Here is a 25,463-nt window from a genome sequence, read left to right as displayed (position 1 = left end):
GCGGTGCAGCCAGCGGTGGGAGTCCCCGCGTTGTCTGACCGTGGAGGAGCTCGGTGGGCGACACGCTGAGCTATTCTTGTCTTTCAGGCAGCTTTTCTGTTGTGTAGATTTTGGCTGTTGTCGCAATTACAGCCGATAAGATGATTTACTGATAAATGTTTCCTTCTCCTTTTCAGGCGGTGATAAGACAGACGGGTACGTTATCTTCTCCATTTCATCTCACGTGTTACAGGAAAAATATTATACATAATAAAAAGGAATGAATTATATATATAATTGTTTATTAATTAAAATATATTTGTAATTTTGAAATCTCTATTGGATATTGCACACATGTCCCACATTCAGGCTCCCATTAGAATGATACAATGTAAAGCGCCCCCTCCTGGAGCTGGCACCTGTTCCCTGCAGTGTCACAAGACAGGCCCACCCGCCCCTGCCCCGGATGGCTGCCTGTACCCCCTTATCAGTGCCCTGCTGCTACCTTTCTCTGTGACATGCCGACACAGCTCCTAATTCCACAAAACATGGTATCAACCCTGCCCACATTACAAAGAACACAGATCTCCCCTCATCCCCTCCCCCCCTCCTTATCTCCATATCTCCACCCCACCTTCTCCTCCCTCCTCCTCATCTCCATAACCCCTCCCCCTCCCCATTATCCCTCCTTTTCATCCCCATAACCCCTCCTCATCCCATCCCCCTCATCACTATAACCCCTCCCCCTTTCCTCTCCCTCTTCATATCCTCACCCCTCCTCTCCCCCCCCCCCTTTCTCATGCCTATATTGCCTCTCCGTTTTCTCCTCTCTCCTCACCCCCTCATCTCCATAACCCCTCCTCCTCATCTCCATAACCCAACCCCTTCCTTCTCCATAATCCCTCCCCCTCATCGCTATAATCCCTCCTCTTCATCTCCATAACCCCTCCCCCTTATTTACATAGCCTCCCTCCTACATAACCTCTCCCCCTCCATAATCCATGCTCCTCATCTCCATAATGTCTTATCCTCATCCCCATTATCCCTCCTTTTCATCCCCATAACCCCTCCTCATCCCCTCCCCCTCATCACTATAACCCCTCCCCCTTTCCTCCCCCTCTTCATATCCTCACCCCTCCTCTTCCCCCCCTTTCTCATGCCTATATTGCCTCTCCGTTTTCTCCTCTCTCCTCACCCCCTCATCTCCATAACCCCTCCTCCTCATCTCCATAACCCTTCCTCTTCCCCATAATCCCTCCTCCTCATCTCCACAACCCTTCCCCTGCATTCTCCAAAATCCCTCCCCCTCCTCTCCATAATCCTTCCCCTGCCTTCTCCAAAATCCCTCCCCCTCCTCTCCATAATCCTTCCCCTGCCTTCTCCAAAATCCCTCCTCCTCATCTCCATAATCCTTCCTCTGCCTTCTCCAAAATCCCTCCCCCTCATCTCCATAATCCTTCCTCTGCCTTTTCCAAAATCCCTCCTCATCTCCATAATCCTTCCTCCTCCTCCATAATCACTCCTCCTCATCTCCATAACACCCCCTCCACCTCCTCGTCTCCATAACCCCTCCGCTATAATCCCTCCTTCTCATTTCCATGAACCCTCCTCCTCATCTCCATAACCCAACCCCTTCCTTCTCCATAATCCCTCCCCCTCATCACTATAATCCCTCCTCTTCATCTCCATAACCCCTCCCCTTTATTTACATAGCCCCCTCCTACATAACCTCTCCCCCTCCATAATCCATGCTCCTCATCTCCATAATGTCTTATCCTCATCCCCATTATCCCTCCTTTTCATCCCCATAACCCCTCCTCATCCCCTCCCCCTCATCACTATAACCCCTCCCCCTTTCCTCTCCCTCTTCATATCCTCACCCCTCCTCTTCCCCCCCTTTCTCATGCCTATATTGCCTCTCCGTTTTCTCCTCTCTCCTCACCCCCTCATCTCCATAACCCCTCCTCCTCATCTCCATAACCCTTCCTCTTCCCCATAATCCCTCCTCCTCATCTCCACAACCCTTCCCCTGCATTCTCCAAAATCCTCCCCCTCCTCTCCATAATCCTTCCCCTGCCTTCTCCAAAATCCCCTCCCCCTCCTCTCCATAATCCTTCCCCTGCCTTCTCCAAAATCCCTCCTCCTCATCTCCATAATCCTTCCTCTGCCTTCTCCAAAATCCCTCCCCCTCATCTCCATAATCCTTCCTCTGCCTTCTCCAAAATCCCTCCTCATCTCCATAATCCTTCCTCCTCCTCCATAATCACTCCTCCTCATCTCCATAACACCCCCTCCACCTCCTCGCCTCCATAACCCCTCCGCTATAATCCCTCCTTCTCATTTCCATGAACCCTCCTCCTCATCTCCATAACCCAACCCCTTCCTTCTCCATAATCCCTCCCCCTCATCACTATAATCCCTCCTCTTCATCTCCATAACCCCTCCCCTTTATTTACATAGCCCCCTCCTACATAACCTCTCTCCCTCCATAATCCATCCTCCTCATCTCCATAATGTCTTCTCCTCATCTCCATAACACCCGCCCACATCCCCATAACACTGCCCCCTACTCACCCCCTCATCTCTATAACCCCCCTCCTCATCTCCATAATCCCTCCTCCGACTCTGCATAACACCCCCCCTCATCCCCATAACTCCTCCCCCTCTCCTTCCTCCTCCTCATCTCCATACCCCCTCTCTATCTTCTCCTCACCCCCCCCCCCCCCACCTTCTATTCTCTATAACCCTTTCTCCTTAACATAACCTTTCCTCCATATCTCCTCCTTGTGCACAGGAAGTTCTCAGCTCACTGGATTTCTGGCAGGATCATCAGGTATTTTTGCATTTATCAAACACAACAAACACCTTCAATTAGAGATTTGACAGACCAAAAAGGGAGCCAGTAAACGAGGATCTCTGTTCAGGTTTATATGCTCTATAAACTGAACTTTTGGCAATTATTCTAAAACTTACAAAATACTGAACTTCAGCTTTACGTAATTCCGAAAAACCAACTTCCTCCAACCCGTCCACCAATCATCTTCTGCAATCTATTCATTTATTACTAAATCACGCCTTCCCCTCCCCCGCCCCCCACCTCCAGCAGGTACAATCTCCCTTCTTCTTTCCTTTTCAGACAACCTCACAGATCATTATCATATTCCTCCACATGTATCATGTCTCTGTACATTGTATCCTGTCTCTGTACATTGTATCCTGTCTCTGTACATTGTATATATTTCTGTACATTGTATGATATCTCTGTACATTGTATGATATCTCTGTACATTGTATTATATCTCTGTACATTGTATCATATCTCTGTACATTGTATCATGTCTCTGTACATTGTATCCTGCCTCTGTACATTGTATGATATCTATGTACATTGTATATATCTCTGTACATTGTATCATGTCTCTGTACATTGTATCATGTCTCTGTACATTGTATCATGTCTCTGTACATTGTATTATATCTCTGTACATTGTATCATGTCTCTGTACATTGTATTATATCTCTGTACATTGTATCATATCTCTGTACATTGTATCATGTCTCTGTACATTGTATATATCTCTGTGCATTGTATATATCTCTGCACATTGTATCATGTCTCTGTACATTGTATATATCTCTGTACATTGTATATATCTCTGCACATTGTATCATGTCTCTGTACATTGTATCATGTCTCTGTACATTGCATCATGTCTCTGTACATTGTATATATCTCTGTACATTGTATCATGTCTCTGTACATTGTATCATGTCTCTGTACATTGTATCATGTCTCTGTACATTGTATGATATCTATGTACATTGTATATATCTCTGTACATTGTATCATGTCTCTGTACATTGTATCATGTCTCTGTACATTGTATATATTTCTGTACATTGTATATATTTCTGTACATTGTATATATCTCTGTACATTGTATGATATCTATGTACATTGTATATATCTCTGTACATTGTATATATCTCTGTACATTGTTTTGAAATATTTTTTTGCATTTCTTCTCCATTATAAATGAATGTTCAGTGCTGTACGATATGATAGTTAAAATGATTCATATAATATGTGTTATATACTACATGTGAATCTCTATTCTGTATTCTATCATTGGACATTGCCTCTGTAGTTATGTTGGTAAAGATTTAGCCCAAAGCTGGTGTAGCCAACCTCTGCTTGTCTGGTTGCCAATGAACTGCATGTCCCAGCAAGCCCTGCCAGAGGTGCTGGGGAGCTAATTACTGGTTGTTAAGGACGCGGCGGCCGTCCGCTCCTTAACCAGATATTTACTGACTGTTAAGGATGCCGACAGGCGCTGGCTCCTTGACAACCAGCTAAAATAAAATACATTCTTTAACTATCGCATGCCTGGACCATTTTCTATTTACAACATTTATTTTTTTCCTTTAGAAAATTGACTTGCATCATGGAGGCAGAGTGGCTCTCTCGCACTGCCTTCTGGGTAGGGGGCACGCACGTGCGGTGCAGAGGCTGTGCTGTGATTAGACACAGAAGAAGCCGATCACCGGGTACTGGCCCATGGCTGATCGGTGAGGAAGAAGACAGGACAGGCGTATGTAAAGAAGACAGAGCTCTGTCCTGTCAGCGGGGAAGTGATGGATTTTGGTTCCCTGTGAAGCAGGGAATAAAATCCACCACTTCCCTTTAGTAAAACCACAACATACTGTAGTGAACACATAAACACTGGCTAGGCACACATTTAACCCTTTGCCCTAGACTTTTAACCCCTTCCCAGCCAGTGTCACTAGTACAGTGACAGTGTATATTTTTAGCTCTGATAACTGTTATAGTGTCATTGGTTCCTCACAACTTGTTACAAGCGTCAGTGTAACACTTGTCCGCCCTTATATCGCAGCCCAGCTATGAGTCACTTATCAATGCCATTACTAGTATATAAATAAAAAAAAATAAAATTCCAGTATATATCCCATAGTTTGTAGACGCTATAACTTTTGCACAAACCAATCAATATACGATTATTGGGATTTTTTTTTTTTTACCAAAAATATGTAGCAGAATACATATCGGCCTAAATTTATGAAGAAATTCGATTTTGTTACATGTTTTTTACGGGATATGTTTTTTCAAATCGTTCGGTCTTTTTGTGTTTACAGTGCAAAAAATAAAAACCGCAGAGATGATCAAATACCACCAAAAGAAAGCTCTATTTTGTGGGGAAAAAGGACACAACTTTTATTTGGGTACAGTGTCGCACAACCGTGCAATTGTCAGAGTAACGTAGTGCCGTATGGCAAAAAATGGCCTGCTCTGTGGAATCCCATTGCACAGAGCAGATAAGTATAGAGATGTTGGTTATTTTTTACTTGAAATGTTTTTTCCTTTACAATCACTTCTATGAGATGTTTTTGGGTTTACAGGTAATTTAGGTGAAGGTGAATATTTTGCTGTCTGCCTCTACTGACTGCACAAAATAATTATAGATTAGGATTGTGATACTGTAGCATTTCCTGATAAATCTGTTTACAGTCCCTCCTATTGTTTTTCCAGAACCTCTGCTCCACTAGGGGGCTCTGTGACAAGAACTGCCAAGCCCCCCATCACCTCTAATGGTATTCTTAAAACGCACAGGGATGCCATTCCAGAAAAAAGCAGAAGTATGGAAAGTGCCGCCAGGAAACAAGAGCCCAATGTGGAGCCTATGAAAGCCAAGTCAAGTTATGTTTCTAAAGGGGTATCTTCAGTGCCCTCCACAGCCCAGCACCCCAGCCTGAAGTCTGAGTCTTCAACTGCCTTCATGAGAGGTACACCATCTCCATTAACCGACTCTGCTGGATCCCAGCACAAACAATCTGAAGAGTCATCACCGACCACCCAGGCAAAGACACAAACCACCAGAACAGCTAAAGAGACGCCATCCATCGTCTCCCGTTATACCTCAGTTCTAGATCCAAAGGACAGATCACCGGTCCCTTCTAGAGAAACTGAGACCAAACCCCCAGGTGAACCATGTTCTCAGAATCTTCGTAGTTTAGATATAAAGACTAAATCCCTCGTTGAGACAAAGTTTGGTTCACCAAAAGTGACCTCAACTGTTGTGTCAAGCTACTCGAGTAGCATAGAGTCCAAAGTGAGGCCATCACAGACGACGCCAGAGGCCCAAAGTCCATCCTCCATGGAGACCACTTCTTTGTCTTCCAGGTACATAAGTTCAGGACACAACATTGGGAGCTATTATACACCAAATTTACCTGCCACAACAAAAGAGACTGTGGGGTGCAAGTCAGCCGCCAAAACAGAGAATGTCTTTCCCCAGAAGTTGGCCTCCAGCAGGCTGGCAGATATTTCTTCAACAGATGGCATAATGTTGGCAGATAAGCCTTCAAAGGAGACCTCTGTACCTCTCAGGACTCTAACATCGAAAGGAGAGAGCACTTTCATTTCCATTCATGACAAAAAAAGTGACAAGACTCTGGTTGAGCCCCCTCTGAAGACCTCATGTGTGTCCACCAAAGAGACTTTGAGGACCACACAATACATCACTCCCAAACTAGAGCCAACAAAAGAAACCGGCAGCATCTGCCAATCGACAGCTAACATTTTACTGAAAAAAAGCTCTGTCTCTTCCCCAAACCTCAAATCCGATTTGCCCTTCGATAAAACACACAACGTCATATCCGGTGTCCACCACAGAGGGCGAGCTTCTGAGGTCACCTCCTCCGGCAGTGTCGGTGATGGGAAGTTTCAGCAGAAATCGTCCAGCACCATCACTCTGAAATCCGTGAAAATCCTTCCCTCGCCTGAGACTGGCCGTAACGTCACAGGACAAAAGGAGAACGTGGAGGTCTCCAAAATCCAGGAGGTGTCTTTTGGTTCTGGGGATGACCAGAAGGGGGCAGCAGAGACTGACAGTTCTGAATATGGAACTGCTCCAAAGTTTGACCTCACGCCATCGAGCCAGGAGGTGCTGGAAGGCAGCAGTGTCACCTTCCGCTGCAAAGGTATCTATGGCCCTGGTGACAGGCAATCATGACTGATGACATAGTGGGGCAAAAGTGTTAGGCACTGCACTGGGGGACGTGTACCAAAGCACATTTTTTAAAAAATTTAAAATTTCCATATGGCAGGGAGAAGCGGTTTTAATAACGCCTAAAGTGAAACATTAAAAATGCTAAATTCCTGTAAAAAACGTGTGGGGGATGCCCTGACCTTGCCTGTGAAGTGGCACATCAGTACGATGCCATCAGTAGACATGTGCGGTTCGTTTCATTTTGAATTAAAATGTGGATGAATTTTTCATTATTCGAATGTATCCGAATTTCCGAAATACAATAGTAACAAATTTAAATGAATTCTAAATAGCGAAGCAAAATTTTGGACAAAATTCTAATAGTTTTCGAATCAAATTTAAATTCAAATTTCTAAAGAGAATAAAAAAGAATAGAAAATAAGGGAATACAATAGAAAAGAATAGAATAGAATAGAAGATAAAAGAATAGAATATGATAGAGTAAAATAGAACATAATACAAAATAAAAGAATAGAAAGAAATAGAAAATAAAATAAAAGAATAGAATAGAAAACAATAGAGTAAAACAGAACAAAATAGAAAATAAAGGAATAGAATAGAAAATAAAGGAATAGAATAAAAAAAATAGAATAAAATAGAATATAACCATCTTCTGAAATTTGAATTTCAAATTGAATAAATTCAAATTTGAATACAATAGAAAATAATAGAATAGAAAATCAAAAAATTCAATAGAAAATAATAGAATAGAAAGAATATAACAATATGGAGAGAGAAGAACAAGCGGCGCCACTCTAAGTGTAGTAATAGGTAAAAGAGTACATGTTTAATTAGAGTACACTCTCAGGATAGTGGAGGTTAAAAGCCACGTAGTATGCCAGAGATCCGGGTGAAGGGCTGGGATCTGCAGTGTCCCACATTGCCGGCCGTACCGGTGAAATCCTAGGCTCCAGGGCGGTGGGCGGAGGAACAATCAGCCCAGTGTAACCAGGGAGATCGAGAGGCAGCGGTGGGCGTGGTGAAGATGGCGTGTGTTCGGAGCATGCGTGCCCCTTTTTCAAGCCTCCCGGGTGATCTTAGCTGGGGTTAAGTAGGGGTGGCGGTGTTGGCGGATCACAAGGCTCAGCGCGCCGACTCCGCTTACCTCCTGCCCAATACCAGACAGCGGCCACAAGTATGATAATAGGTTCAGCGGTCATACATTATATACAGTACTTGACTAAAGTAAGTACACCCCTCACATTTCTGTTAATATTTTCCTCTACCTTTTCATGTGACAACACTGAAGAATTTACACTTTGCTACAATTTAAAGTAGTGAGTGTACACATCCCCGATGTCACCGGGGAGGGAAAATGGCTAATTGGGCCCAATTTGGACATTTTCACTTAGGGGTGTACTGACTTTTGTTGCCAGCGGTTTAGACATTAATGGCTGTGTGTTGAGTTATTTTGAGGGGACAGCAAATTTACACTGTTATACAAGCTGTACACTCACTACTTTACATTGTAGACAAGTGTCATTTCTTCAGTGTTGTCACATGAAAAGATAGAAGAAAAGATTTACAGAAATGTGACTGAGGGGTGTACTTACTTATGTGAGATAATGTATCTCACAAAAGTGTGTGTGTGTGTATATATATATATAATACATATATATATATATATATATATATATATATATATATATATATATATATATATATATATATATATATATATATATATTGTGTATATACTAAATACATGACATTAAAGTCAGTGACTCTACAAGTCTATGAATACATTGCTGACATATCACAATATACAGCAATAGGATCATTATTCAGAAAAGCTCCACCTATTACCAATGAAAAGCCATCCTTGATCTCCAATCGGTGATTTTGCCTAGGCTGTGATGATCTCATCAGTTTGCTGCAGGCAGGAGGAAGCATTTCCTCAGTCTCCCCTCCCCCAGTGATCTGACTGTACATTGTAATTTTGTAGAAGGAAGAGGAGGCATTTCCTCAGTCTCCCCTCCCCCAGTGATCAGACTGTACATTGTAACTTTGTAGAAGGAGGAGGAGTCATTTCCTCAGTCTCCCCCCCCCCCCCCCCAGTGATCAGACTGTACATTGTAACTTTGTAGAAGGAAGAGGAGGCATTTCCTCAGTCTCCCCTCCCCCAGTGATCAGACTGTACATTGTAACTTTGTAGAAGGAGGAGGAGTCATTTCCTCAGTCTCCCCTCCCACAGTGATCAGACTGTACATTGTAACTTTGTAGAAGGAGAAGGAAGCATTTCCTCAGTCTCCCCTCCCCCAGTGATCAGACTGTACATTGTAACTTTGTAGAAGGAGAAGGAAGCGTTTCCTCAGTCCCCCTCCCCCAGTGATCTGACTGTACATTGTAACTTTGTAGAAGGAAGAGAAGTAATTTCCTCAGTCTCCCCTCCCCCAGTGATCAGACTGTACATTGTAACCTTGTAGCAGGAGGAGGAGTAATTTCCTCAGTCTCCCCTTCCCCAGTGATCAGACTGTACATTGTAACTTTGTAGAAGGAGGAGGAAGCATTTCCTCAGTCTCCCCTCCCCCCAATGATCAGACTTTATATTGTAACTTTGTAGCAAGTCACAAGGCTACAGGCTGCAGCGGGGGGCTGATCCGTGTCAGACATTTGTGAACACCGCCAAGAGCTGCACAGGCACCAGGATTTTCAGGATTGTGTCATCTCTCAGACCAGGAAGTAGATGGTGACCCCGGATGATGCCTGAACAAAGATGGCGTCGTCCTTCTGTAGAAAACAAACAAACAGATGAAGGCATTGTCAGGGGGAGTCCTGTGATACAATCCCACATTGTATCCCATGTTGCTCTCTTCCTATAGGTAGTGGTAGTCGGCTCTCTCTACAATGTGGGTATTTCATGCACCTGAAGTGTTAATAAGCCGGGTTGAAGCTTTGGGCTGTGCTGTGTTCTCTCCTCGCTTTATATAAATAACATTTCACTCTGGATCAGGTTTACTGACACTCTGGTATTTTCCGCTCTTCTCTGCATGCCCAGTATCAGGAGAACCCAAGCCTTGCATTGAATGGTTTAAAGAGGGCTCCCGGGTAGAGGAGAAGGAAGGAGTGGAGGTGCGGAAAGGGAGTCGGATCCACTCTTTACATCTGAGGAAAGCTCAGCCTGGGGACGGAGGGACCTACAGCTGTGAGATATCCAACCACAAGGGTCACCAGACTTGTAGCTGGGCCCTGACAGTCAAAAGTAAGTCTGCTGGAGGTGGCAGTGTGTGCTCGGGGCAGGTGGGAGCATCTGGGGTGACTGGGGAGGGGCCCGCGTCTAGAAGAGACCATATAGGGATGAGGATTGCAGAAGGGAACATTGGTGAGGAGCGCAGAGATGAGATGGCCAGATGTATAGAGGGAAGGGGGACTCAGGTATGTACAGTGGGGAGGTGCTTAGGTGTTGATGCTAGATTGGTCACTGTCCAGATATAAGGACAGTTGGGGAAGTTTCTTAGTTGTGTCGATAAAAGGGGGAGGTGATCAGGTGTGTAAGCCTAAGGGTAGATGTCCAGGTGTGTAGACATAAAGATAAGTGTCCAGGTGTGTAGACGTAAGAGTAGTTGTCAGGTGTGTAGGGGTAGATGTCCAGTTGTGTAGACATAAGGGTAGATGTCCTGCTGTGTTGATGTAAGGATATGTATTCAGGTGTGTAGATATCAGGGTAGTTGTCCAGGTGTGTAGACATAAGGGTAGATGTCCAGGTGTGAAGATGTAAGGGTAGTTGTCCAGGTGTGTAGACGTAAGGATAGGTGTCCAGATGTTGAGACATAAAGGTAAGTGTCCAGGTGTGTAGACGTAAGGGTAGTTGTCCAGGTGTGAAGATGTAAGGGTAGTTGTCCAGGTGTGTAGACGTAAGGATAGGTGTCCAGATGTTGAGACATAAAGGTAAGTGTCCAGGTGTGTAGACGTCAGGGTAGTTGTCCAGGTGTGTAGATGTAAGGGTAGTTGTCTAGGTGTGTAGACGTAAGGTTAGGTGTCCAGCTGTGTTGATGTAAGGATATGTCTTCAGGTGTGTAGACATAAGGGTAGGTATCCAGGTGTGTATCCGTAAGAGTAGTTGTCCAAGTGTGTAGACGTAAGGGTAGTTGTCCAGGTGTGAAGACGTAAGGGTAGATGTCCATGTTTGTAGACATAAAGATAAGTGTCCATGTGTGTAGACATAAAGATAAGTGTCCAGGTGTGTAGACGTAAGGGTAGTTGTCCAGGTGTGTAGACGTAAGAGTAGTTGTCCAGGTGTGTAGACGTAAGAGTAGTTGTCCAGGTGTGTAGACGTAAGGGTAGTTGTCCAGGTGTGTAGACGTAAGAGTAGTTGTCCAGGTGTGAAGACGTAAGAGTAGTTGTCCAGGTGTGTAGACATAAGGGTAGTCGTCTAGGTGTATAGATGTAAGACTAGTTGTCCAGGTGTGTAGACGTAAGAGTAGTTGTCCAGGTGTGTAGATGTAAGAGTAGTTGTCCAGGTGTGTAGACGTAAGGGTAGTTGTCCAGGTGTGTAGACGTAAGGGTAGTTGTCCAGGTGTGTTTAAGGGTATGTATTCAGGTGTGTAGACATAAGGGTAGGTATCCAGGTGTGTAGCCGTAAGAGTAGTTGTCCAAGTGTGTAGACGTAAGGGTAGTTGTCCAGGTGTGTAAACGTAAGGGTAGGTGTCCATGTGTGTAGACATAAAGATAAGTGTCCATGTGTGTAGACATAAAGATAAGTGTCCATGTGTGTAGACGTAAGGGTAGTTGTCCAGGTGTGAAGACGTAAGAGTAGTTGTCCAGGTGTGTAGACGTAAGAGTAGTTGTCCAGGTGTGTAGATGTAAGAGTAGTTGTCCAGGTGTGTAGACGTAAGGGTAGTTGTCCAGGTGTGTTTAAGGGTATGTATTCAGGTGTGTAGACATAAGGGTAGGTGTCCAAGTGTGTTGACGTAAGGGTAGTTGTCCAGGTGTGTAGATGTAAAGGTAGTTGTCCAGGTGTGTAGACGTATGGGTAGATGTCCAGGTGTGTAGACATAAAGATAGGTGTCCAGGTGTGTAGACGTAAGGGTAGTTGTCCAGGTGTGTAGGTGTAAGGGTAGTTGTCCAGGTATGTAGACATAAGAGTAGTTGTCCAGGTGTGTAGACCTAAAGATAAGTGTCCAGATGTGTAGGTGTAAGGGTAGGTGTCCAGGTGTGTAGACATAAGGGTAGTTGTCCAGGTGTGTAGACGTAAGAGTAGTTGTCCAGGTGTGTAGACATAAAGGTAGGTGTCCAGGTGTGTAGACGTAAGAGTAGTTGTCCAGGTGTGTAGACGTAAGAGTAGTTGGCCAGGTGTGTAGACGTAAAGGTAGGTGTCCAGGTGTGTAGACGTAAGGGTAGGTGTCCAGGTGTGTAGAAATAAAGGTAGGTGTCCAGGTATGTAGACATAAGGGTAGGTGTCCAGGTGTGAAAGGATTGATGGTACCTGTGTTGTAGACAGGATGGGTAGGTTTGCATATATTTAGATGAAAGGGAAGGTTCACAAATATGTAGATGAGAGGGAGAGGTGCCAAGTTTTGGGGGGTTCTTGGATATGTACATGAAAGTTTGAGGTGCCTAGAAATCTAAAGAAGGGTGATATCTGGGTTTGTAGACAAGAGAGATAGGTGTACATAGTTTGGGGTTCTTGGCTATTTAGGAGGTAGAGGAGGTTCTGTATAGACAGAAAGGGCAGGTGCTTAAGGATGGGTGGCACTTAGGCATGAAGACCAGATTGTTAGAGGTCCATAGTTCTTGGATATGTAGATGAGTGGGTGAGGTGCCCAATAATGTAAGGATGGTTGGTATCTTGGTGTGTAGACCAGATAGATAGGGTGTCAATAGTTTATTGGATATATCTAGATAAAAGGGGGAGGTGCCCGTGCATTTAAGGATCATTGGTACCTGGGTGTGTAGATGAGATGGATAGGAGTCCATAGTTTGGATGACTTTGGGGGGTTCTTGGATATGTAGATAAGAGGGGGAGGTACCCAGGTATGTAAAGATGGTTGATACCTGGGCATGTAGACCAGGTGGATAAGGGGCTATAGTCTGGATGACTTTGAGCGTTTTTTGGATATGTAGATATGTAGATATGAGAGGCAGCTACCCAGGTATGTTATGTAAGGATGGGTGGTACCTGGAAATTTAGACCAAACAGGTTCATAATTTGGATTGCATTGGGAGGTTCTTCGCTATGTAGATGAGATGGTTGAGGTGTTCAGGTGTGTAGACAGGAGGGAATAACTAAATGCACACACATGGAGTCTGTCCAGGTGTTGGGAAAGAAGGGTCCCAGATGTTCATGTTGATCGGGAGGTGATGCTCAGGTTATAGGCTCTCAAGTGTCCTTTTTTAGAAGATAGTTGCATCATACAGCAGGGGAGAGTCTCAGGGAAGGCAGGTGATAATGATGCCTGTTTCTTTGATGTGGATTATTCTACCAACTGTCTACAGGTACTGTAGTATTTACAACCCTTTTTTTATACCATTCAGGGTCCCAGCCGGAGCAGTTTGCACCCCGCTTTGAGCAGGTTCTGCAGAGCTGCACAGTGATGGAGGGCCAGGACTTCGCTCTGAGCTGCACGGTGCGGGGGGAGCCGCGGCCTGACATCACATGGCTGCTGAACGGTAAGACCAAGATTGGCTCATTTAAGGTTTCATCAGCACTGAGATCTAACCCCCTTCTCTTGTAGACATTTTGAGCTTTTGCTATAGTAAATATTATCTGGGTTCAGGGGTCAGGATTATGTAACACACAGAGTTCGGGGGTCAGGATCATGTAATACACAGAGTTCAGGGGTCAGGATCATGTAATACACAGAGTTCAGGGGTCAGGATCATGTAATACACAGAGTTCAGGGGTCAGGATCATGTAATACACAGAGTTCAGGGGTCAGGATCGCTGTACGGAGAGACCGCTGTATGGAGGGATCGCTGTACGGAGAGGGATCTTTGTACAAAGAGATCGTTGTATGGAGAGATTGCTGTACGGAGAGAGATCGTTGTATGGAGAGATCGCTGTACACAGGGACCGCTGTACGGAGAGATCATTGTACGGAGGGATCGCTGTACGGAGGGATCGCTGTACGGAGAGGGATCGCTGTACGGAGAGGGATCGCTGTACGGAGAGAGATCGCTGTACGGAGAGATCCCTGTACGGAGGGATCGCTGTACGGAGAGAGATCGCTGTACGGAGAGAGATCGCTGTACGGAGAGAGATCGCTGTACGGAGAGAGATCGCTGTACGGAGAGAGATCGCTGTACGGAGAGATCGCTGTACGGAGAGATCGCTGTAGGAGGGATCGCTGTACAGAGGGATCGCTGTATGGAGGGATCGCTGTACGGAGAGAGATCGCTGTACGGAGGGATCGCTGTACGGAGAGAGATCGCTGTACGGAGGGATCGCTGTACGGAGGGATCGCTGTACGGAGAGAGATCGCTGTACGGAGGGATCGCTGTACGGAGGGATCGCTGTACGGAGAGAGATCGCTGTACGGAGGGATCGCTGTACGGAGGGATCGCTGTACGGAGAGAGATCGCTGTACGGAGGGATCGCTGTACGGAGGGATCGCTGTACGGAGGGATCGCTGTACGGAGAGAGATCGCTGTACGGAGAGATTGCTGTACGGAGAACACTGAACAGTTTGGAAACCTCCATAATGATTTCTCGATGGACGTCGTGCTCCCTCGCAATGTGCGGATCGGACGATCGGCGATACTTTGATGATAAATTAAGTTGGATAAAAATGTTGCCAGTATGACTTCCCCTCTGTAGATCGCTGTCTGCACTGTAGCCGTGTACCACAAGGGGGCGCTGTCACCATGCGATGTCCTGGATTTCAGACTTTTTTTTTTTTTTTTTTACAACTCTTTAAATTTTCTGTTTTGACACAATTATTTTATTGTGGTATTTATGATGATAATTTTCCCTCTGATGAATCGCGGGGTTTGTGGGAAGTCTGAGCGCTCGGCTATCACTCCAGTAAACATTATATTATTGGATCCTTCTTTGTAGGCGAGATGGAAGAGGGCATGGTGAGGTGCACCTACCTGATGGAGGAGGTCATGGTAAGGTGCACCTACCTGATGGACGAGGTCATGGTGAGGTGCACCTACCTGATGGACGAGGTCATGGTGAGGTGCACCTACCTGATGGAGGAGGTCATTGTAAGGTGCACCTATCTGATGGACGAGGTCATGGTGAGGCGCACCTACATGATGGAGGAGGTCATGGTGAGGTGCACCTACCTGATGGAGGAGGTCATAGTAAGGTGCACCTACCTGATGGAGGAGGTCATTGTAAGGTGCACCTACATGATGGAAGAGGTCATGGTGAGGTGCACCTACCTGATTTAGGAGGTCATTGTAAGATGCACCTACCTGATGGAGGAGGTCATTGTAAGGTGAATCTACCTGATGGAGGAGGTCATGGTGATGTGCACCTTCCTGTTGGAGGAGGTCATAGTAAGGTGCACCTACCTGATGGAGGAGGTCATTGTAAGGTGCACCTACCTGATGGAGGAGGTCATGGTAAGGTGCACCTACCTGATGGACGAGGTCATGGTGAGGTGCACCTACCCTATGGACGAGGTCATTGTAATGTGCACCTACCTGTTGGACGAGGTCATTGTAATGTGCACCTACCTGATGGAGGAGGTCATGGTGAGGTGCACCTACCTGATGGAGGAGGTCATGGTGAGGCGCACCTACCTGATGAAGGAGGTCATGGTGCGGTGCAACTACCTGATGGATGAGGTCATGGTGAGGTGCACCTACCTGATGGACGAGGTCATGGTGATGTGCACCTACCTAATGGAGGAGGTCATTGTGAGGTGCACCTACCTGATGGAGAAGGTCATTGTAAGGTGCACCTACCTGATTGACGAGGTCATGGTGAGGTGCACCTACCTGATGGAGGAGGTTATGGTAAGGTGCACCTACCTAATGGAGGAGGTCATTGTAAGGTGCACCTACCTGATGGAGGAGGTCATTGTAAGGTGCACCTACCTGATGGAGGAGGTCATGGTGAGGTGCACCTACCTGATGGAGAAGGTCATAGTAAGGTGCACCTACCTGATGGAGGAGGTCATAGTAAGGTGCACCTACCTGATGGAGGAGGTCATGGTGAGGTGCACCTACCTGATGGAGGAGGTCATGGTAAGGTGCACCTACCTGATGGACGAGGTCATTGTAAGGTGCACCTACCTGATGGAGGAGGTCATGGTGAGGTGCACCTACCTGATGGAGGAGGTCATGGTTAGGTGCACCTACCTGATGGAGGAGGTCATGGTGAGGTGCACCTTCCTGATGGAGGAGGTCATAGTAAGGTGCACCTACCTGATGGAGGAGGTCATGGTCAGGTGCACCTACCTGATGGAGGAGGTCATGGTGAGGTGCACCTACCTGATGGAGGAGGTCATTGTAAGGTGCACCTACCTGATGGAGGAGGTCATTGTAAGGTGCACCTACCTGATGGAGGAGGTCATTGTAAGGTGCACCTACCTGATGGAGGAGGTCATTGTAAGGTGCACCTACCTGATGGAGGAGGTCATTGTAAGGTGCACCTACCTGATGGAGGAGGTCATTGTAAGGTGCACCTACCTGATGGAGGAGGTCATTGTAAGGTGCACCTACCTGATGGAGGAGGTCATTGTAAGGTGTACCTACCTCAGGGGGATGTGGGTACGCCGCACATTAAAGGTTTATAAAATATTTTATACAAATAATAACGAAATACATAAAACTGTGGTGGTCTCCAGACACAGCGAAGGACATACATGGGAGCTTTCTACCTGCCAAAGGGTTTGTCCAGCCAGTCCTGAGATGTACACAGCTCTGTCATTCAGCAGAATCAGAGGATAGCCTCATTTTTTCTCTACTGCAGGTAATCAGTATATGTGGTATCAGGCACCACAAGGAGATTGGGTGAGAGGCGCATTGTGTGAAGAAGGGGACTTTGGGGGGCAGCAGGTGGTAATAATTGTTCTAAGGGGGCAAATTTAGGGAGGAGTGCTAGGAGTGTTGAGTTTTGGGGGGATTTGTGTTGGGAGGGGGGATGGGGTAAAAAGATGACTTGTTCTAGGAGGGGGGGGGGATGGGGGGTTTGTGCTATAGAAGTAATACAATAGAGGGGAAATATTTTTTTTTTCGGGGGGGGGGGGGATTTGTGCTAATATGGTAGATTGGGGGGCACTTACGCTAGTAGGGGTAATATGTGGGGGGGGGGGGGGTGGTATGTGCTAGAATAGGGGATTGGGGGAGGGAAATTTGTGCGGGAAGGGTGGAAATTTGGAGTGGGGGGGGGCTTGTGCTAGGAAGAGGAAATTTGTTTTTTTTTTGGGGGGGGCTTGTGCTGGATTCATATGGGGAGAGAGAGGATTTGAGATGGGGGGAGGGGTGAAGAATGATTTATGCTGGGAGGGGGCGGATTTGTAGTGGGGGGAGGAGGAGGAATTTACAGTATTCTTAGGGGGTGGGTGTGCAGATTAGTGCCCCCTTTTTTTAGGGGGGGGGGGATTTTTGCTGACACACAATGCTCACACATACCTGGGGGGGGGAGGGAATGTTCGCCCTGGACTCTGGATGACCTCATCCCGGCACTGACAGTAAGGTCACGTTTACACCAGCTTCTCCTTTTTAAGAGTGAGCCACGGTGGATTGCTTTTCAGAGGGAAATTGACAGGCGATGAAGAGGCGCCACCTGTTTTAAGCCCAGGAAATTGATTGGCTCCTAGTGCTGCCCTTCCCTCACCCAGTCTGAGTGCTGCTGTACAGGGGATAACAGACTGATATCAGAAGACAGTCGGGGACTTTTATTAGCTGCATTTAAAAATGAATGTTTTTAAGAAATTCTATCCGGCCGGCATGATGGGGCCCCAAAGCGAGACCATTAAAGGGCCCCTGATTTTCTTCTGTCCATCTCCGGGGAAATCCCTTTAGACTCCTCCTTGTGTTTGTAGAGTTTTCCAACGTTTATAAGAATTCTTTGCTACCTGCGGACGGGATTGTTCTGCGTTTGTTAGAATGAAGTAATAAAGTTGCGGGTGTGAGAATTTTGTGGAAGGAAATGCGATGAACGGGGTGAAGGTGAGATGGAGATTTAGAGATTTCGTTGTTATTTTTTTTTATCATTGATAAAATGTAACAAGATAAGATCCCCGTCTAACGTCTCTTTGTGATCTCTCCCCTCCCACCGCAGATCGGCCAATCCAGTACGCACATACCACCTACGAGGGCGGGACGGCGCAGCTGACCGTACAGGACGCCCTGCCGGAGGACGAGGGGGTGTACACCTGCCGAGCGCAGAGCAGCGCGGGATCCGCCTCCTGCAGCACCGCGGTGACCGTCTCCGGTGAGCAGCCGCGTTCTGGTTCGGCATTTCTGTTACTTTACATGGAAAAGCTCTTTAACCCCTTCAATACCGGGCACTGCCACCCCCTTCCTGCCCAGGCCAATGTTCAGCTTTCAGCGCTCTCACACTTTGAATGACAATTGCCCCGTCATACAACACTGTACCCAAATGACATCAATTTCATAAATAAGACATTTTTCTCCTTCACTGATGGGCACTGATGAGGAGGCACTGAAGGGCACTGATAGGTGGCACTGATGGGCACTCTTTATGGGTGATGGGCACTAATAGGCAGCACTGATGGGCACTGATAGGTGGCACTGATGGGCATTAATAGATGGCACCGATAGGTGTCACTGATAGGCAGCCTTTATAGGCAAAGATGGGTACTGATAGGTGGCACTGGCCACTAATAGATGGCACTGATAGGCAGCACTGATGGGCAGTCTTTATGGGCACTCATAGCTGGCACGGATGGGCACTAATAGATGGCACTGATAGGTGGCATTGATGGCAGCCTTTATGTGTACTGATGGGCAGTGATAAACAGCACTGATGGGCACTGATAGGTGGCACTGATGGGCATTAATAGATGGCACTGATAGTTGGCACTGATAGGCAGCCTTTATAGGCAAAGATGGGCACTGATAGGCGGCACTGGCCACTAATAGATCGCACATTTAGGCAGCACTGATGGGCAGTCTTTATGGACACTCATAGGTGGCACTGATGGGCATTAATAGATGGCACTGATGGGCAGCACTGATAAGGAGTCACTGACAGGCATCACTCATGGACACTGAAATACAGAATTGATAGGCACCACTGATGGGCACTGATTGGCACCACTGTCAGGCATCGCTGATGGGGCTGCACTGATTATGAGCACAGACTCCCCCCTGTCATGCCATGTCAGGGCGAATAGAGGAATGCTGATAACCGGCACTTCCTATTTACACTGTGACCAGCTGTGATTGGTTACAGCTGATTACGTGGTAAAGAGCCTACGTCATAAGCTCTCTACTGTGATCGGAGATGCAGTGTCTCTGGGTGACACAAAGCACCACCGATCATCCTGCTGCGCGCCCCTGGTGGTGGACACGAGTGGCTTGTCCTGAAGGACGTAATATGACGTCCAGTCAGAACAATGGATCCCCCCGCCCGGCCGTCATTCTGCTATAGGCCAGGCAGGAAGGTGATAAGTGGCGGTATGGGCAGGCTCTGGAAGGTGATAAGTGGCGGTATGGGCAGGCTCTGGAAGGTGATAAGTGGCGGTGTGGGGCAGGCTCTGGAAGGTGATAAGTGGCGGTGTGGGCAGGCTCTGGAAGGTGATAAGTGGCGGTGTGGGCGGGCTCTGGAAGGTGATAAGTGGCGGTGTGGGCAGGCTCTGGAAGGTGATAAGTGGCGGTGTGGGCAGGCTCTGGAAGGTGATAAGTGGCGGTATGGGCAGGCTCTGGAAGGTGATAAGTGGCGGTGTGGGCAGGCTCTGGAAGGTGATAAGTGGCGGTGTGGGCGGGCTCTGGAAGGTGATAAGTGGCGGTGTGGGCAGGCTCTGGAAGGTGATAAGTGGCGGTGTGGGCAGGCTCTGGAAGGTGATAAGTGGCGGTATGGGCAGGCTCTGGAAGGTGATAAGTGGCGGTGTGGGCAGGCTCTGGAAGGTGATAAGTGGCGGTGTGGGCGGGCTCTGGAAGGTGATAAGTGGCGGTGTGGGCAGGCTCTGGAAGGTGATAAGTGGCGGTGTGGGCAGGCTCTGGAAGGTGATAAGTGGCGGTGTGGGCAGGCTCTGGAAGGTGATAAGTGGCGGTGTGGGCAGGCTCTGGAAGGTGATAAGTGGCGGTATGGGCAGGCTCTGGAAGGTGATAAGTGGCGGTATGGGCAGGCTCTGGAAGGTGATAAGTGGCGGTGTGGGCAGGCTCTGGAATGGATGGATCCATGCACCGAATTCTGACCCCCACCATCTGACCATCTGAATGTCGGAGCTGAAATCCAGACTTATCAGACCAGACAACTTTTTTCCAATCTTCTATTGTCCAATTTTGGTGATCCTGTGCCAATTGTATCCTCAGTTTCCTGTTCTTAGCTGATGGGAGGGGCACCCGGTGTGGTCTTCTGCTGCTGTAGCCCATCTGCTTCAAGGTTGGATGTGTTGTGTGTTCAGAGATGATATTCTGCATACCTTGGGTGTAACGAGGGGTTATTTGAGTTACTGTTTTTCTATCATCTGGAACCAGTCTGCCCATTCTCCTCTGACCTCTGACAAGGCATTTTCCTCCACACAACTGCCGCTCACTGGATATTTTCTCTTTTTCCCCACCATTCTCTGTAAACCCCAAGAGATGGTTGTGTGTGAAAATCCCAGTAGATCAGCAGTTTAGTCGTAGCCTTTTGACTAAAATGCCATGTTAGTTTTAGTCGTATCTCAGTAGACTAAAATAGTTGTGTATGATAAAAATATTTTTGGCGACTAAATTAACGCTGCGGGCCGGGGCCCGGCCAGTGACGCCATCAAGCCCGCCAATCGCCGAGCGGCGCTGTGTCTCTTTTTGGCTTACCTTGCGGACTTTATTATTCTTTATGCACCTAATTGTTTTAATTGTCTTACAGGGATACGGAATGTCTCCAAAATCCTGATTTGTAGATGTTTAAAGGATATGTAAAGGTTCGTTTAAAAAAAAAAAAAACAAAAAAAAAAAAAACCTCTCATACTTGTCTCCTGTGTGCAGTCAGTTTTGCACAGAGTGGCCCCGATCCCCCTCTTCTGGGGTCCCTCAGTAGCGCTCCTGGCTCCTCCTCCTCTCGGGTGCCCCGTTGGAGAGCCGCTCTTCCTGGGGGGGACCTCGTGCAGGCGCGCTCCTGTGTCCTGCTGCTGCATTCATTGACACAGACAGCAGGACTCGGCCACGCCCCCCCGGCTCCCGCCTCATTGGATTTGATTGACGTCAACGGGAGCCAATGGCTGCTATCAATTTATCCAATGAGGAACCAAGAAGCTGGAGCTGATGGGCCCATCCTTGTCGATGGAAACAGTTCAGGTAAGTAAAAAGGGGGCTCTGGGGGGGCTCTGGGGGGGCTCTGGGGGGGGGGGGGGGTTCACCTTAATGCATAGAATGCAAACCTCGAGGGTTTATATGGAATTAAAGTGAAAACTTTCCTGACCTGCCGGGCTGCATTCTCAGATAAAGGTCTGCTATGAATTTTGGGGGGGATTCTACGGCGATTTTTCTTTTATTTCGGCGCGGGGGTTCCCCTTAAAATCCATACCAGACCAAAGAGTCTGGTATGGTCTTGGGGGGGGGACACCGCGTCATATTTTTTTAAATTTCACCGTGGGGTTCCCCTTTAAGATCCTCAGAGCACGAGTCGCATGCCAAAGTCGGACCAGTTAAGATGATCCGACTTTAATCGGCGTAGCCGTACGGCGGCTCGCACAGTTGCGGGCGGGCTCGTGCCACCAGAGGAGCATGCCTGCTGGTCGGGCGGACTCGATGTCCGCCAGCGACCAGCATTCGCCTAGTACAGAGGCAGAATGGGGATCTGCCTTTGTAAACAAGGCGGATCCCCGTTCTGACAGGGGACATGTCAGAGATCTTCTGTTCCCAGTGATCGGGAACAGCGATCTCTGTCCTGTCCCTGGCAGCCCCATCCCCCCCCCCCCCCCCACACAGTTAGAACACGCTGAGGGAACACAGTTAACCCCTTCATCGCCTCTTATCTGCCAGTGTCATTTATACATTGATCAGTGCATTTTTATAGCACTGTTCAATGTAATAATGTCACCGGTCCCCAAAAAGTGTCGTTTGGGGTCAGATTCGTCCGCCGCAATGTCGCAGTCCGGCTAAAAATCGCAGAGCGCCGCCATTACCAGTAAAAACAATTTAAAAAAAATAAAAGTCCCTAATCTATCCCAAAGTTTGTAGACGCAAAAACTTTTGCGCAAACCAATCAATATACACCTATTGTGATTTTTTTTTTTTAACCAAAAATGTGTAGAAGAATCTATATCGGCCTAAACTGATAAATACATTTGTTTTTTTTATATATTTTTTTTGTGATATGTATTATAGCAAATTTTTTTTTTTCAAAAAATTGTCGCTCTTTGTTTGTTTATAGCGCAAAAAATAAAAACCGCAGAGGTGATCAAATACCACCAAAAGAAAGCTCTATTTGTGGGTAAAAAAGGACATCAATTTTGTTTGGGTACAGCATCGCACGACCGCGCAATTGTCAGTTAAAGCGACGCAGTTTGGCGACCATTTGGAATTTTTCTTTTTGTAAATTTTTTTTTCCAGGTGATATAAAATGATTTTCTCCCCGTTTGATCAATGACTGACTATGAATAACACGCCCTTCATGGTGGTAAATGACCATTTCCCATCGCCCCAGAAAATTCTTCCTGGATTTATGGATGTTGATGTCATCACCAGGGAAGTGATGTCATAACGATCGAGGTGATTGATGGCGCTTTCGGTCCGTCTTCCCAACATGGCCGCAGGGGCCATCGGTAAATCTTGCCCTTGTGCGTTGTCCAGAGATGGCGGTGAAGCTCGGAGAACATGCACACTTCTATAAGTGGTAGCGAACGCGTTTAATGGGGGCGATGTGGACGGTAGCCGGGATGCCTCACTAATCCCCGGGATGAAGGGATGAAATACGTGGAAAAATCCTGCAGAAGCTGCAGACGGGTTCCTACACAAATCATTAGGAGACATAAACCTGATGGATCGCCGTATATATATATATATATATATACAGTACGAACTGCGAGCGGCAAGGATCTGGAACTTCTCTGAAGATTAAAGACATCATTTCTGCGTTACAGCGTCCGCGTACCTTCCTCTCCACATTGGGAGCACCTAGAGATTCTCTATCTATATCTTCTAATATAAATGGAAATGTATCTTGCTAAATGTGTGAATATGCTGAGAATATTGAGCTCTGAGTTCCCGGGTCTGTACACCCGCTGTGCCCATTATGAGGGGCTCCCACCATCCCTGTGCTGAGTTCCCGGGTCTGTACACCCGCTGTGCCCATTATGAGGGGTTCCCACCATCCCTGTGCTGAGTTCTGGGGTCTGTACACCCGCTGTGCCCATTATGAGGGGTTCCCACCATCCCTGTGCTGAGTTCCCGGGTCTGTACACCCGCTGTGCCCATTATGAGGGGCTCCCACCATCCCTGTGCTGAGTTCCCGGGTCTGTACACCCGCTGTGCCCATGAGGGGTTCTCACCATCCCTGTGCTGAGGTTCCCGGGTCTGTACACCCGCTGTGCCCATTATGAGGGGTTCTCACCATCCCTGTGCTGAGTTCCCGGGTCTGTACACCCGCTGTGCCCATTATGAGGGGTTCTCACCATCCCTGTGCTGAGTTCCCGGTCTGTACATCCGCTGTGCCCATTATGAGGGGTTCCCACCATCCCTGTGCTGAGTTCCTGGTCTGTACACCCGCTGTGCCCATTATGAGGGGTTCTCACCATCCCTGTGCTGAGTTCCTGTCTGTACACACCGCTGTGCCCATTATGAGGGGTTCCCACCATCCCTGTGCTGAGTTCCCGGGTCTGTACACCCACTGTGCCCATTATGAGGGGTTCCCACCATCCCTGTGCTGAGTTCCCGGGTCTGTATACCCGCTGTGCCCATTATGAGGGGTTCTCACCATCCCTGTGCTGAGTTCCCGGGTCTGTACACCCGCTGTGCCCATTATGAGGGGTTCCCAACCATCCCTGTGCTGAGTTCCCGGTCTGTACACCCGCTGTGCCCATTATGAGGGGTTCCCACCATCCCTGTGCTGAGTTCCCGGGTCTGTACACCCGCTGTGCCCATTATGAGGGGTTCTCACCATCCCTGTGCTGAGTTCCCGGGTCTGTACACCCGCTGTGCCCATTATGAGGGGTTCCCCACCATCTCTGTGCTGAGTTCCCGGGTCTGTACACCCGCTGTGCCCATTATGAGGGGTTCTCACCATCCCTGTGCTGAGTTCCTGGTCTGTACACCCCGCTGTGCCCATTATGAGGGGTTCCCACCATCCCTGTGCTGAGTTCCCGGTCTGTACACCCACTGTGCCCATTATGAGGGGGTTCCCACCATCCCTGTGCTGAGTTCCCGGGTCTGTATACCCGCTGTGCCCATTATGAGGGGTTCTCACCATCCCTGTGCTGAGTTCCCGGGTCTGTACACCCGCTGTGCCCATTATGAGGGGTTCCACCATCCCTGTGCTGAGTTCCCGGGTCTGTACACCCGCTGTGCCCATTATGAGGGGTTCCCACCATCCCTGTGCTGAGTTCCCGGGTCTGTACACCCGCTGTGCCCATTATGAGGGGTTCCCACCATCTCTGTGCTGAGTTCCCGGGTCTGTACACCCGCTGTGCCCATTATGAGGGGTTCCCACCATCCCTGTGCTGAGTTCCCGGGTCTGTACACCCGCTGTGCCCATTATGAGGGTTCCCACCATCTCTGTGCTGAGTTCCCGGTCTGTACACCCGCTGTGCCCATTATGAGGGGTTCCCACCATCTTTGCTGGACTTTTAAAATGTTATCTTATGGAGAATGTGACGGGGAGTGTGGAACACACAAGGGTGGATGAGGTTGTAGATGGTGATCTCTCACTATTGGAGCATCCAAGACATACAAGAATCCAGAGGCTGGTTTGAGCTCCTTCTGTAATTAAAATCTCCCTTTCGGATGGACTGACCCTTTCACCATGTAATAAATGTACCGTCTATTTATAAGGAAGGGGCCCCCCGTTCTCTCATGACGCCGGGCCCATTTCTAGGTGTAAGTGACCCTGTCAGTCCTCACCAGCCTCTAATCGGAGGTGAAAGCAGAGTGACGGGTCATCCTCCTCATAATCTGATTAGAAGAAGGAGTTCCTTCAGTGAATGTTTAATCGTGTGAAATCCAGAGCATCTGCCGCCATGGTGGGACTTCTCCAGGATGGACGATGCGTTTCCCGTACAAGGTGAGCAGTGGGGATCGCTGTGCAGATTTCGGGGTGAGATTTTTAACTTTTGTTGCAGAAAATGTTTCTACCCGTTTCCCGCTCCGCCCAGCCAGAGTTCTCTCGTTATAATAATTACCATCATTCAGTTC

The 25,463-nt window shown here is 47.7% G+C and overlaps 1 protein-coding gene across 3 annotated transcripts in view; it reads left to right on the top strand.

Moving 5' to 3' along the window:
• The window catches only part of MYLK (myosin light chain kinase), a 270,170-nt gene that overhangs the window by 93,296 nt on the left and 151,411 nt on the right, over positions 1 to 25,463 (top strand). For 2 of the 3 annotated variants that reach the window (XM_073634487.1, XM_073634486.1), the window contains exons 7-11: positions 177 to 195; positions 5,528 to 6,978; positions 10,045 to 10,248; positions 13,521 to 13,655; positions 18,226 to 18,378. In XM_073634487.1, the coding sequence (XP_073490588.1) occupies positions 177 to 195; positions 5,528 to 6,978; positions 10,045 to 10,248; positions 13,521 to 13,655; positions 18,226 to 18,378 (1,962 nt within the window). Of the gene's footprint in view, positions 1 to 176; positions 196 to 5,527; positions 6,979 to 10,044; positions 10,249 to 10,341; positions 10,422 to 13,520; positions 13,656 to 18,225; positions 18,379 to 25,463 lie in introns of those variants that run through there. The other variant, XM_073634488.1, reaches the window with a different exon arrangement.

Source organism: Aquarana catesbeiana, linkage group LG06 (genome assembly GCF_042186555.1).
Source record: "Aquarana catesbeiana isolate 2022-GZ linkage group LG06, ASM4218655v1, whole genome shotgun sequence".
Classification (NCBI taxonomy): Eukaryota; Metazoa; Chordata; class Amphibia; order Anura; family Ranidae; genus Aquarana; species Aquarana catesbeiana.
The sequence above is the reverse complement of the archived record's forward strand: the minus strand, read 5'-3'. Positions and strand labels throughout refer to the sequence as shown.